This window comes from Emydura macquarii, unplaced genomic scaffold (genome assembly GCF_026122565.2).
Source record: "Emydura macquarii macquarii isolate MOO-44397 ecotype Brisbane River unplaced genomic scaffold, CSIRO-AGI_Emac_v2 contig_676, whole genome shotgun sequence".
In the NCBI taxonomy this organism is placed as follows: domain Eukaryota; kingdom Metazoa; phylum Chordata; order Testudines; family Chelidae; genus Emydura; species Emydura macquarii.
The window spans coordinates 162,361-175,362 of NW_027130813.1; the positions used below are offsets into that span (position 1 = coordinate 162,361).

A 13,002-nucleotide genomic window follows, 5' to 3' on the forward strand; every position below is an offset into this window, starting at 1 on the left:
CATCCTGCTTCTTTCCCAATCCAGAGCAGGCAGCAAATAAAACACTCCAAAAAACCCCAAACTCCTGCCAGTTAGATTTATTCCAATTTTTTTTTTTCAGTTTTGAAAACCTGGGGAGGGGGCAGCAAAGGGCTACAGCTCTCTGCAGAATTTCATTAATCAGAGTTGTTACAATAACTGCTGTTTCTCCCCAAAATATAAGGCCATTCTGCACACACAGCGTGTCACTGAACGGAAGAAAAGGAGTTATCTTTTTAGATCTTTGCTCTTTTGTTGCTGGCCATCCCTGTAGCATCAGGCGTTTCGGTGCCTGCAGCGTTCTGTCTCCCTCTGCACCTCTCTGGCTCTCTCCCAGCCTTTCTTCTCAGATAGATCAAAGGTCACCATGAGAATTGTCTCCTCCTCGGCCTCTACGGATCTCTCCTGCTGGTTCCTGACAGACATGCAGGGTTCCGCGTGTCCACCAGCACCAAGTCTCTGCCTGGGCAGGATTGGCTGTGTGCACCGTGTCTCTTCAAACACATCCTCATCTGCCATGAGCGCTTTGGTGCACCGAGGAAGGGCTTTCTCCAGATGCTTTCCGGAGGTTTATGCTCAGATTGTTTGTCCCTGAGGCAACCATAATTACCTCGGTGAATTTTTTCCACTCCAAGAGTATTGCTAATCACTCGTTACCCAATGGAGCGGATCCCTTCGCACTCATGGACAATGCTCTGCTCACGAACGTAACAGCCCTTCCAGCCTGGTAGCCCCTGGACTCATCTTGGGTGCATCACATTGTAGGTTCAGGGGTTCTTTTGGGTTGTCATATTTCAGAATAGGAGCCAGCCACCCATCCTTTCCTGCCTGCATATAAGGAGTCTCGCTGTGTCAGCTGCCAACAGGATCACACAGATGATTTCACAATTTAGCTAAATAATGGACCATTGCAAGGAATCTCTGGATTCCTTTAGCATCCCTGGGACTGCGCATTTCTCCAATTGCCCCCACTTTCTCTGGGTCACCTTCAGACCAAAGGCTGGCCCCTCAGTTACTGTCAGCCTGAGCTTTTGTGACGTTTTCTCTGCATCTCTGTGAAAATTATAACAATTTGCAGAAACCCGGATGCCTGGTTTCTATTCCATCTCCGACCGGGCAGGGAGGGTGGCCTGGGCTGGAGGAGGGAGCTGCTTATTCAGCCTAACTGCAGGTCTCAGGTCCTGACCCCACTGCCCTACACGGTGAGACTCCCCTGGGGTCCCAGTGCAGGGATGGTGCTGGGCATCTTTGGGAGCAGCCTGTCCTATGAGGTGCGGCTGTGTGTGTGGATCCCAGCCCAGGCACCCAGCCGGGCAGACAGGCCCACTGGGGAGAGGTTGCCTTTCCCCAGACTCACGGCTGCTCCCTGCTCGGTTCCAGGATGGACGTGCTATGGCGGGTGCGGAGGAGGACGGCGCGGGTGGCCCCGGCACCAGAGGGATGCAGCTGCCCCCCCATCCCCGCGGGGATAGAAGCAGCTCCTCCCCAGCCTAGGAGGTGGACATGCCCTGTCTTCCTGCGCAGGAGGACACCAGTGCACAGAGCAGGCGCCGAGCGGACAGAGGTGGAGTCCAGATGGAGTTGGAGGTGGCCCACGTCCTGGCTGGGCAGGCGGGACCCAGCGCAGGAGGGGAGCTGGGCGAGGCGTCTGTGGGGCTGCTGGTGCTGGAAGGACAGCCCCCAGGAGACCAGCCTCACGGCCCAGCAGGAAGCATCGCCCTGCACGCTTCCTGAAGACCTCCCTGCCTCCCCCGAGCAGTGGACGGGGGATACCTACACCGTCAGCAGCACCAGCAGCTCAGCCTGCTCCCAAGGAGACAGCAGCAGCTCCCTGGAGACTCCCTGGAGCTGGAATACTGTATGCTACCCCCTGCGCACAGGTGAGCAGAGCCCTGGCACCAGGAGGGGTGTGGGGCCAGACACAGCTGGGTCCCCGCTGCTCAGCTGCAGTTATTGAAGATCCCAGCCAAGGGGTCTGGCCTGAGCCATGTGCCCCACTGATGCAGCAGGAGTCACACAGCTGCACCTGCAGCAGGGCATGGGCCGAGCAAGTGGGTCCCTGGTACTCTTGGGGCAGCATCTCCCAGGGAGGCCAGGACAGTGTGGGGCCCTCTCTGCCACAGGACCCATCCATGGGACAGGGGAGCATTAACCCTTCTCTGTGCCATGCCTCCTCCTTCGCCTTCCTTCTCCCAGCAGCAGCAGGTTCAGCCTCTCTCTTCTCTCCCCGATGCAGAGACCGTCAGTAACCAACAGGAGGGAGAGGATCTGTGCACAGAGTCAGAGGAGAAGGACGAAGACCCGGCCAAGGAAGAGGAGGACCCTGACGATGACGACGAGGAAGAGGATGAGGATCTGACCGTGGAGGAAGCGACCCGGAAGACCGTCATGGAGCATCTCCAGGATGGTGACATGGTACGAACATTGCCCAGCTGAGCGGCAAATGAGTCCATCCTGTCCCCGTCCCATCCCAGCTCTCTGCGGGGGGGCTAGTCCACAGCCCCTAATGCAGACATTGATCCCCTGGTGTCTGGCACCCCGGGGGAACGTTTGTCTCACATTCTGGGGTTGCCTCAACCCACAAGCCCTGCCCCAGTCCGTGACTCTGTCTGTGCTGCAGCAGGCGCTGGGTTCAGGAATGGGGGGGTTTCCAGCCTCTCCCTGGTGGGTATGATCCCAGGATCCAGGTTGGGGGGCCCCGTGGGACTCTGGGAACAGACTCTCTCTCTCGTCTCCCCCCCGTGGGGCTCAGACCGTGGCGGAGCAGATCAAGTTCCTGCGCGCCATCCCCCCCATGTGCTTCCATGCACAGAAGATCGGGCGGGACACCCTGGAGCCCCCCGGCTCCAAAGCGGTCGTGGCGCAGAGGATCGCGGTGAGTGAGACACGGCTCCGGGCGCCTGGCGGGAGGGCAGTATACGTGGGAGGAGAACACGGCTTGCTAGGGCAGGGGGGCAGATCAGTGGGGCTGAGGAGGGGGAAGTAGAGAGCAGGGACCCCTGAGAACAGGACCTGGGCATCAACAGAAGGGAAATTGTGGGTTCTAGGGGCCGGTGGGGAATCGTGGGGCTGGGGGCAGCTGATGGGGAGGGTGGGGAGGGTTGGGGGGTTTCAGTGGGTGTGAGGGGAAGGAGGGAGTTGGGAGGACAGGGCCCAGCTGTGCTGGGGGATCCCACTGGCCGTGTCTGGGCGCTGGGCAGCCTCCTCTCTGGGCCTGAATCTCACACGCGGCTTCGTCTCCGGGTCTCCCAGGAGCTGCTGGAGGTGCTGCCCTTGGACTCTGGGCCCAGCTCCATCCTCTCCTGCTCCGTGGTCGCCGGACCTCAGGTACCAGGGCCCCTGCCCGGCTCGCCCAGCCCCTGCTCCTCCGGCCAGAGCCGGGAGTCCCGGCACCCCCGGGCATCTCCCAGCCGTGGCCGTTCCTCCTTTGGCTGGGGATGGTCCCTCCCTCTGGGCTGGGATCTCACGGCCACGGGGCTGAGCTGGCTCATGGAGAGGGGCACTGCCAGGGGCACAGGAGGGCGGCAGGGCCCAAGGGCAGTGCAGGGGAATGGGCTCTGTCCCAGCTCTGCACTGACTGGCTGGGTGACCTCGGCCAGGCTCCTGCCCCACCATATCCAGTTCCCATCCTCGCCGCACGGTGTGTAGCTCCTCACGGTTTCATGCCCATGTCAGTGCCCATCCCAGCCCCGCTGGAAAGTCTAATGCCGGCTTCTCTGTGCTCCCAGCAACCTGCAGCCCCCCCTCGAGCGAGAGCTGGAATCCCGCCTCCTGCAGGCCGCCATGTCCCGCGTCTTCCGGATGGAAACAATCAGGGACCCCTACATCCAGGTACATCGTCGTCCTGCCCGTGCATGGGAGATTCCTTCCTTCCTTCCATCTTCTGTGCTGTGGTATTTCAGGCCCTCGGCAGAGAAGCCCTTAGAGCGAGGGTGGAGGAGCCAGCTGTCATCCTGCCATGAGCTCTGGCTACCTGCACAGGGAGGGGTCGGGACAGGAGAGGCTGGGCTGTGGCAGGGGTTCCCCCATTCCCATGGGCTGCTGACCCCCGGCTCTCCCTCCCCTTTGCAGGCTCTGCACAAGTCCTTGGAGGAGAAGCTGGATGTAATGCTCAGGGCTCTGCTGACAGCATCCCCCAGCGTGGACCATCTGCAGCACACCTTGGAGGTGAGCGTGGCGGGGCTGGGCCGGGGCATGAGGGGAATTCTGCCCCAACTCCGTGGGGAGCTACAAAGGAGACACAGGCCATGGTGTCTGTCTCACTGGGACCCCCAGGGGCACTTTGGCCAGGGCAGGCAGGGCCAGGCGGTGCTGTCCTCCTTCCGGGGACAGAAGGACAGAGCTGGGCCTGCAAGCCTGGCTCTGCACACTGACGTGTGCCTGCTCTGTAACCCGCCTCCTTCTCCCACAGCACATCGGCTTCTGGATCCGGTCCACGAACACCAAGGAGAGAGCCAGGGCCATGAGGACCAGCCGGCCCCACGCCAGCCTCCCTGCCACCTTTGAGGGGATGGTGCTGGGCAGTTTTGGGAGCAGCCTGTCCTGTGAGGTGCGGCCGTGTGTGCGGATCCCAGGCCCAGGCACCCAGCCGGCAGACAGGCCCACTGGGGAGAGGCTGCCTTTCCCCAGACTCACGGCTGCTCCCTGCTCGGTTCCAGGATGGACGTGCTATGGCGGGTGCGGAGGAGGACAGCACGAGTGGCCCCGGCACCGGAGGGATGCAGCTGCCAGCAGCCCCAGAAGGAGAGCGGCCCCCCCATCCCTGCGGGGGTAGAAGCAGCTCCTGTCCAGCGTAGGAGGTGGACATGCCCTGCCTTCCTGCGCAGGAGGAGACCAGCGCACAGAGCAGGTGCCGAGCGGACAGAGGCGTGCTCCAGATGGAGTTGGAGGTGGCCCACGTCCTGGTTGGGCAGGCGGGACCCAGCGCAGGAGGGGAGCCGAGCATGGCATCTGTGGGGCTGCTGGTGCTGGAAGGACAGCTCCCAGGAGACCAGCCTCACGGCCCAGCAGGAGGCATCGCCCTGCACGCTTCCTGAAGACCTCCCTGCCTCCCCCGAGCAGTGGACGGGGGATACCTACACCGTCAGCAGCACCAGCAGCTCAGCCTGCTCCCAAGGAGACAGCAGCAGCTCCCCAGAGACTCCCTGGAGCTGGAATACTGTATGCTACCCCCTGCGCACAGGTGAGAAGAGCCCTGGCACCAGGAGCGGTGTGGGGCCGGACATAGCTGGGTCCCCGCTACTCAGCTGCAGTTATTGAAGATCCCAGCCAAGGGGTCTGGCCTGAGCCATGGGCCCCACTGATGCAGCAGGAGTCACACAGCTGCCCCTGCAGCAGGGCACGGGCGGAGCAAGTGGGTCCCTGATACTCTTGGGGCAGCATCTCCCAGGGAGGCCAGGACAATGTGGGGCCCTCTCTGCCACAGGACCCATCCATGGGACAGGGGAGCATTAACCCTTCTCTGTGCCATGCCTCCTCCTTCGCCTTCCTTCTCCCAGCAGCAGCAGGTTCAGCCTCTCTCCTTCTCTCCCCGATGCAGAGACCGTCAGTAACCAACAGGAGGGAGAGGATCTGTGCACAGAGTCAGAGGAGAAGGACGAAGACCCGGCCAAGGAAGAGGAGGACCCTGACAATGACGACGAGGAAGAGGATGAGGATCTGACCGTGGAGGAAGCGACCCGGAAGACCGTCATGGAGCATCTCCAGGCTGGTGACATGGTACGAACATCGCCCAGCTGAGTGGCAAACGAGTCCGTCCTGCCCCCGTCCCATCCCAGCTCCCTGCGGGGGGGGGCTAATCCCAGAGAATCCACAGCCCCTAATGCGGACATTGATCCCCTGGCGTCTGGAACCCCAGGGGGAAAGTTTGTCTCACATTCTGGGGTCACCTCAACCCACAAGCCCTGCCCCAGTCCGTGACTCTGTCTGTGCTGCAGCAGGCGCTGGGTTCAGGAATGGGGGGGTTTCCAGCCTCTCCCTGGTGGGTATGATCCCAGGATCCAGGTTGGGGGGCCCCGTAGGACTCTGGGAACAGACTCTCTCTCTCGTCTCCCCCCCCATGGGGCTCAGACCGTGGCGGAGCAGATCAAGTTCCTGCGCGCCATCCCCCCCATGTGCTTCCACGCACAGAAGATCGGGCGGGACACCCTGGAGCCCCCCGGCTCCAAAGCGGTCGTGGCGCAGAGGATCGCGGTGAGTGAGACACGGCTCCGGGCGCCTGGCGGGAGGGAAGCATACGTGGGAGGAGAACACGGCTTGCTAGGGCAGGGGGGCAGATCAGTGGGGCTGAGGAGGGGCAAGTAGAGAGCAGGGACCCCTGAGAACAGGACCTGGGCATCAACAGAAGGGAAATTGTGGGTGGAATCTCTAGGGGCTGGTGGGGAATCGTGGGGCTGGGGGCAGCTGATGGGGAGGGTGGGGAGGGTTGGGGGGTTTCAGTGGGTGTGAGGGGAAGGAGGGAATTGGGAGGACAGGGCCCAGCTGTGCTGGGGGATCCCACTGGCCATGTCTGGGCGCTGGCAGCCTCCTCTCTGGGCCTGAATCTCACACGCGGCTTCGTCTCCTCTGGGTCTCCCAGGAGCTGCTGGAGGCGCTGCCCTTGGACTCTGGGCCCAGCTCCATCCTCTCCTGCTCCGTGGTCGCCGTGGGCAACCTCAGGTACCAGGGCCCCTGCCCGGCTCGCCCAGCCCCTGCTCCTCCGGCCAGAGCCGGGAGTCCCGGCACCCCCGGGCGTCTCCCAGCCGTGGCCATTCCTCCTTTGGCTGGGGATGGTCCCTCCCTCCGGGCTGGGATCTCACGGCCAGGGGGCTGAGCTGGCTCAGGGAGAGGGGCACTGCCAGGGGCACAGGAGGGTGGCAGGGCCCATGGGCATGGCAGGGGAATGGGCTCTGTCCCAGCTCTGCACTGACTGGCTGGGTGACCTCGGCCAGGCTCCTGCCCTGCCATGTCCAGTTTCCATCCTCTCCGTGCGGTGTGTAGCTCCTCACGGTTTCATGCCCATGTCAGTGCCCATCCCAGCCCCGCTGGAAAGTCTAATGCCGGCTTCTCTGTGCTCCCAGCAACCTGCAGCCCCCCCTCGAGCGAGAGCTGGAATCCCGCCTCCTGCAGGCCGCCATGTCCCGCGTCTTCCGGATGGACACAATCAGGGACCTCTACATCCAGGTACATCGTCGTCCTGCCCATGCATGGGAGATTCCTTCCTTCCTTCCATGTTCTGTGCTGTGGTATTTCAGGCCCTCGGCAGAGAAGCCCTAAGAGCGAGGGTCGAGGAGCCAGCTGTCATCCTGCCATGAGCTCTGGCTACCTGCACAGGGAGGGGTCGGGACAGGAGAGGCTGGGCTGTGGCAGGGGTTCCCCCATTCCCATGGAGCTGCTGACCCCCGGCTCTCCCTCCCCTTTGCAGGCTCTGCACAAGTCCTTGGAGGAGAAGCTGGATGTGATGCTCAGGGCTCTGCTGACAGCATCTCCCAGCGTGGACCATCTGCAGCACATCTTGGAGGTGAGAGTGGTGGGGCTGGGCTGGGACACGAGGGGAATTCTGCCCCAACTCCGTGGGGAGCTACAAAGGAGACACAGGAAGATCCACGTTTCCATGTTTCCATGGTGTCTCTCTCACTGGGACTCCCAGGGACACTTTGGCCAGGGCAGGCAGGGCCAGGCGGTGCTGTCCTCCTTCCGGGGACAGAAGGACAGAGCTGGGCCTGCAAGCCTGGCTCTGCACGGCTGTGTGTGAAGGGGAGACTGACGTGTGCCTGCTCTGCACCATAACCCGCCTCCTTCTCCCACAGCACATCGGCTTCTGGATCCGCTCCACGAACACCAAGGAGAGAGCCAGGGCCATGAGGACCAGCACGGCCCTGCTGAGATACACCAGCCTCCTCCCAGGGTTTGACGTAAGTGACCTTTGAGTCCCAATCTCTGACCCCGGGCGTAGGCAGGGCTGGCTCTGCAGGCTGTGCAGTCTGGGGTGCCGGGGCCCAGCTTTGGGACGGGCCGTGTGCGGATGTGTCAGAGCTGGGAGTCAGAGACGTCAGAGGTAAGTTCCTCTTCTCCTGGCTAAGTGGTGTCCCTAGGGTCTGTGGGGGGCCTCTGCTCCCCGGCCACTGCCGCCTGGTTGGGCCTGGCCCTGAGTCCTTCTTATCACCCTGGAGCAGTGGGGGAAGTGATTCCTCGTGCAGGGCCCTGCCCTAGTCCCTCTGCTCCGCGCTGTTTTTGGGCCAGGCCGGGGAACTGGGGCTTTTGCTCCTCCCCCGCTGTGCCCCACAGGACCTGGGAAGGGAGAGACTCCTGGCCTGGGGGAGATGGGAGCTGAAGCTGAGATGCTGATGGATCCCCCTCCCCTTCCTCCCGCCAGAGCTCGTCTGAGTTCCCCCGGATGGGGCACCTGGTGGCAGAGCTGGGTCTCTCCATCACAGACCCAGCAGAGGACATCGCCCAGCAGGCCAAGGCAGGGATTTACTGGCTGTACCAGCTGCTGCTGCACCGCAGGGGTAAGCGCTGCCCGCGGGGCACTGGGACCCTGCACACACGAGCCCCTCCTCTGAGACTGAGCCAGCTGGGCCATGGGGCCCTGTAGGAGCGAGTCCCTCCTCGGAGAGCGACCCAGCGGGATGATGAGTCCATCGTGTCCCTCTGCACTAGGGGGAAGGAGGGAAAAGGGTGAATGGAACCAGCTCTGTGCCAGCCCTGGGTAAATGAGCCCCCCCGGGTCTGCCAGCTGGGGAGGGGGCAGGAGAGGAGCTGCTGGGAGCCCAGCGTGCTGTGCAGCCACCCCTGGGTGGAAGGAAACTGGCCCCGAACCAGGAATGACAAACCTGAGCCACGTCTGTCTGTCTGCAGGGCTGAGCATCCACGAGGCCGAACAGCTGTGGAGCCGTGACGTGCCCCAGGACAGCCGGCTCCTGGCCTATGTCAACACGGCCAGGGTGGGGCAGGTAAGGGCACTGAGCCAGGGCCTGGCACTAGCCCAGCACGGGGCTCCCTGCAGTGGCTGCCTCCCGGCTCCAGGACAGGAGCCTGCTACTTATTCCCAGCTTCTGCAGTTCCTCCTTCAGCTTCGGGGGCTGGCGCGGAAGGCCCCGAGTTGGAGCCTGACTAACGGCTGAGCTGGGGCAGTGGATGGATTCTCTGCGGCCTGGCCCAGAGTCCCTGGGAGGTGGAGTTAATGCAGGATTGAACCTCGAGAGCCCCAGGTCCCAGCCCTGTTTCCCGGCCACTGCTGCTGGGAGCAGTGCGGGTCCCAGATGGTCCCTGGGAGATGCACCCTGAGCGTGTCAAGTTCACACCAGATACGTCCCCGCACGGCCCAGCCCTGCAGTGGGTCCAGCTCCACACAGAGCGTCAGAGGCTTGTGTAACCTACGGGCCTGGATGCTGCCAGTGAAGGGTCACTCCTGAGCCCGGGCCCCACAGGTCTCCAGGAGAAGCAGCTCCCTCGGGCACAGGGGGACTCTCCCCGCCTGCCAGGCCGCTCTGGGTGAGACCTTCCCGCCCCGGGACGAGGAGCTGCCTCGGGGCGTCTGGCCCAGCCTTGTGCCCTGTTGGTTTTAGGTCTTCGGGAAGATCTTCTCCGAGGGGCAGAGGAGATCTTTCCAGCAGACGGCGCTGCTGGCCGCCCACCACCCCCTGCTGCGCCTCAGCCAGGCAGGGCTGCTGCTCACCTACGCCCTCCTGGGAGAAGCCGACCAGCTGCTGGGGAACACGGTGAGCAGCTGGGGCAGGGGCAGGGATGGGGGGTCCGGGTCTTTCCCCTCTGGGCCAGGGTCTTTCCCCTCTGGGCACTGCCACCCTGCCACACTGTTCACAGCACCAGAGCCCGTCCCTGGCTGCCTCGTCCCTGCACAGGCTGAGCAGTGCCGGGGCTGGGCAGAGTGAGCAGGCCGGGCTCAGGCCTATGGGCTGGGAGCTGGCCCTGCTGCCCCTGGGCTGGCCCTGCTCTGGGGAGAATTGGAGGATATGGGGCCGGGGGGGCTGCCTATCGGCCCCTTTCCCCAGGGCTGCCATCTCTCGGCTCCCCCATTAGTCACTGGGGGTCACTCGGGGAAAAGTCTCAGCCTCCCAACACCCCCAAACCCTCCCTGCCCTTCAGCTGTAGCTGACCCTTGAGCTACGGGGGGTGGGGTTGGGGGGGGCGGATGGGGGCTCGTGGGAACGGGGGCTGCAGCGTCTCTGAGCGGTTCTGGTTCCCTGGCAGCTGGAGGACGTACTGGCCAGGATTTGGCACCAGCTCTTCGCCCTGCGGACCCTCAAGCAGGTGCCCGAGGTGCTGAAGTCACTGGACGACGTGGGCAGCCCTTAAAGGTTCCCTCCATCTCCTGGAGCCCACGCCCCTGGCTGCAGGTACCGCTGGGTCTCCCTGTACATGGGGGAAGTGGCTCGCGGGAGGGGAGAGATCCCCGGACGATGACGTAAACCTTCTCCTTTCATGGCGGCTGGGGTCCTTCCCTCTGCCCCCAGATCGTTTCATCTTTGGCTTGAGTTGCCTCCTTCCCCTCCCCCTTTCATGGGTCTGACCCTCTGTCACCCCCTCCTCCCAGGCAGGGCTCTCCTGGCTGGCGAGGTGTGTCACAGGGATGGGCCGTTCCAGCCCTTTTGTCCCCCTTCCCTTGGTAGCCGGTGATGCAATGCAAGGCCCAGTTGTCCAGGCTTGTGCCATCCCAATTCTATCAATGGAAATCATCAGAGATACTGCAAAGGACTGAGGGCACTTGGCGGCGGGTGGGAAAAGAACAGTGGATCAGCCAGGGAACAGCTGTGTCTGTGAAGAGAGACAAAAGTCGGGTTCTGTTTCTCACTGACTGGGGAGAGGCTCTGTGCATCCATTGGCTGAGGAACCGTCCTGTAGATCAGGGGCTTGTGGTCACTGAAGTTTGGGGAAACCCAACTTTAGTCAGGAGGAAAGTGTAGGGACTCACTCGCGTTTTCTAATTTTGGTTTATATTTTAACCCTTTTCCCCCACTGCTCTCTGCTGTTCTTAGCTGACTTCCCTGGTTTATTTTCAGTGCTGTGTGGGACACAGGAGCAGCGGATTAAGGTAAAACTGGTCAGGTCGGGTGGCCTGCTCCTTTGGGGGCAGAGGAACTGGGATTTCCGTAAGTAGCCTGTGTCAGGGGCTGTATTCCCAGGGGAATGCGTGAAAGGGACTCGGGCACAGGAGATCATCCACCCTAATCTGCAAGGCAATGACATGCCCAGCCCAGCAGAGAGTGTGTCAATGGCTCACAGGCTGGTTGTGTGAAGGAGCTGATGTCCAGTCACTGTGGGCCAGTCTCACTCTTCCTGCAGGAAGGGGACCCCGAGTCCTGGGTACCCGAGAGCTGCCACGTCGGCCCTTCTCTATCACAGATGCTGATCACTGGAGCGGCGGAGGGAAGCATCGTGAATCCCTCCCTTCACACAGGCAGCTGCAGACATGGGCAGGATCATGAACCTCTGGCTCACACCCAGCACATCAGGATGGAGGCAGAGGATGGTCTTCGATGTCTGAACAGAGAGGCCCAGCCTCTGATCTCATGGGGCAATTCTAGGCCATTACCAAAAGGACACAGGCCAAACCCTGAGACAGCAAAAGCTCTTCTGAGGCTCTTCTGTCTGCGAGTCCCATATTCCACCCTGGCCCCTGAGGATCAGCCCCACATGGAGGGGGAGGGGCTCATTGGGACAGAACATGCAGCTGAACATTGACCCTGACCAGCCTCCTTCTCCCACAGCACGTCAGCTTCTGGATCCAGCCTGGAGCCCAGAGAGAGCCACGGCCTGAGGAGCAGCCCCGCCCTGCTGCCATTCGCCTCCCACCTCCTAGGATTTGACGTAAGTGCCCTTTACCCCCGGCTCCTGCTCCCTGGCACGGCCGGGCCGGTTCTGACGGGCTGGGAGCTGTGGCTGCAGGGACCCAGCAGGGCAGTAGGGTCAGTGCTGGGCCCGTGCTTCCCCCTCACTCTGCTTCCCCCCAGCGTGGCCGTGTGAGGGGAGCTGAGCTGGGGTCCTGGACTGGAGCCTTTCCCCCACTCTGGGAGCTGTCTGGGCCCTGCCCCTCCTGGGCACGTCTGGTGCCTCGGGAGAGATTTCTCCTCCCCCTCCTCCCAGAAACTGCATCCTGCTCCTGACTAGACAGGCTTCTTCACAGCCCCCGGCTGCTGCTGCTGCTCCCGCCCACTCGGCCAGGCCGGCCTCGGTTACAAATCCATCTGCTCCAGTTTGTGTCCTGGAGCAGGCACCAGCAGGGTGGGAAAGTGTGTACAAAAGGCTGAAATGTCATGAATGGAGCTGAGTTGTAATTAGTGCTGAGTGCAGCCTGTTAGTGCCGGGTGCAAAGATGCAGCGTGCTGCGTGCACACACCAGGGGCCATGTGCAAAGGTGGGATATCGGAGTTCCCTGATTGGTTAGACTGTAACTATAAAGGTCTTGAGGCAGCCCCCAGTGGGTGCTGTGCACCCAGGTGGCAGCCCGTGCTCTCATTTGTGACCACAGATCCCGACGGAAGAAAGAAGAGAGACTGGCCGGTCCCTGCCTGTCGTCCTGCTGTGGTCTACTATCTCCTCCTGTCCTGTCCCTGACGTCTTTCCGTGTGTCCAGTCGCGGTGCTTGGTTTATTCATGATGTCTTTGTTCTGTGTTCCCCATTTATTGTCATTTGTTACTTAATAAATGGTTTCCTTTGTTTCAGTTTATTAGTTCCTAGTTTATTTACTGGGTGGAGAGAAGGTTTAGTCGTCTTCAGCCCTTTCCTATTTTCTATCTGAAGCAGGAACTTAAGTCATCCCAATGTTTTGTGCATTTTCCTCTGGCGAGTGAGCCTGACAAACAGCTTCCAAAGGAAGCCGTGGTTTTGTATATTTCTCCTTCCATCCTTTAGTGTGACATAGCCATAATAAAAGCCTCTAAATATTATCCAAAGCCAAAAAATCGTCGTTTACATTGAGTGTTCAAATGGAGTGTTTTAGGGGGATTTCTGACCACTGGAACATGACCCAACCACAAGGGTGT

At 61.7% G+C, this 13,002-nt stretch overlaps 1 protein-coding gene and 1 long non-coding RNA gene across 2 annotated transcripts; both read left to right on the top strand.

The window, feature by feature from the left end:
• Positions 1–1,250: 1,250 nt before the first annotated feature.
• On the top strand, positions 1,251–10,110 carry LOC137148653 (uncharacterized). The gene is made up of 19 exons (XM_067541574.1): positions 1,251–1,289; positions 1,778–1,898; positions 2,255–2,433; positions 2,771–2,893; positions 3,271–3,345; positions 3,757–3,849; positions 4,090–4,185; positions 4,430–4,567; positions 5,080–5,200; positions 5,558–5,736; positions 6,088–6,210; positions 6,596–6,675; positions 7,077–7,179; positions 7,421–7,516; positions 7,806–7,910; positions 8,372–8,507; positions 8,857–8,951; positions 9,567–9,719; positions 10,105–10,110. The coding sequence occupies exons 1-19, from the start codon at positions 1,251–1,253 to the stop codon at positions 10,108–10,110; spliced, it is 2,061 nt and encodes a 686-aa protein (XP_067397675.1).
• A 105-nt stretch (positions 10,111–10,215) lies between these two features.
• Positions 10,216–12,664, top strand: LOC137148651 (uncharacterized). Its single transcript, XR_010918544.1, has 3 exons — positions 10,216–10,355; positions 11,019–11,826; positions 12,488–12,664. It is a non-coding gene; the product is annotated as an uncharacterized lncRNA (long non-coding RNA).
• The last annotated feature ends 338 nt before the right edge of the window (positions 12,665–13,002 follow it).

Bases quoted from the DNA above. Each gene is read 5' to 3' on its own strand.
- LOC137148653 (XM_067541574.1), top strand. From the start codon at position 1,251: ATGGTGCTGGGCATCTTTGGGAGCAGCCTGTCCTATGAG. The intron at 2,434-2,770 runs GTACGAACATTG...CGTGGGGCTCAG, and splicing joins ATCTCCAGGATGGTGACATG to ACCGTGGCGGAGCAGATCAA. The intron at 2,894-3,270 runs GTGAGTGAGACA...CGGGTCTCCCAG, and splicing joins TCGTGGCGCAGAGGATCGCG to GAGCTGCTGGAGGTGCTGCC.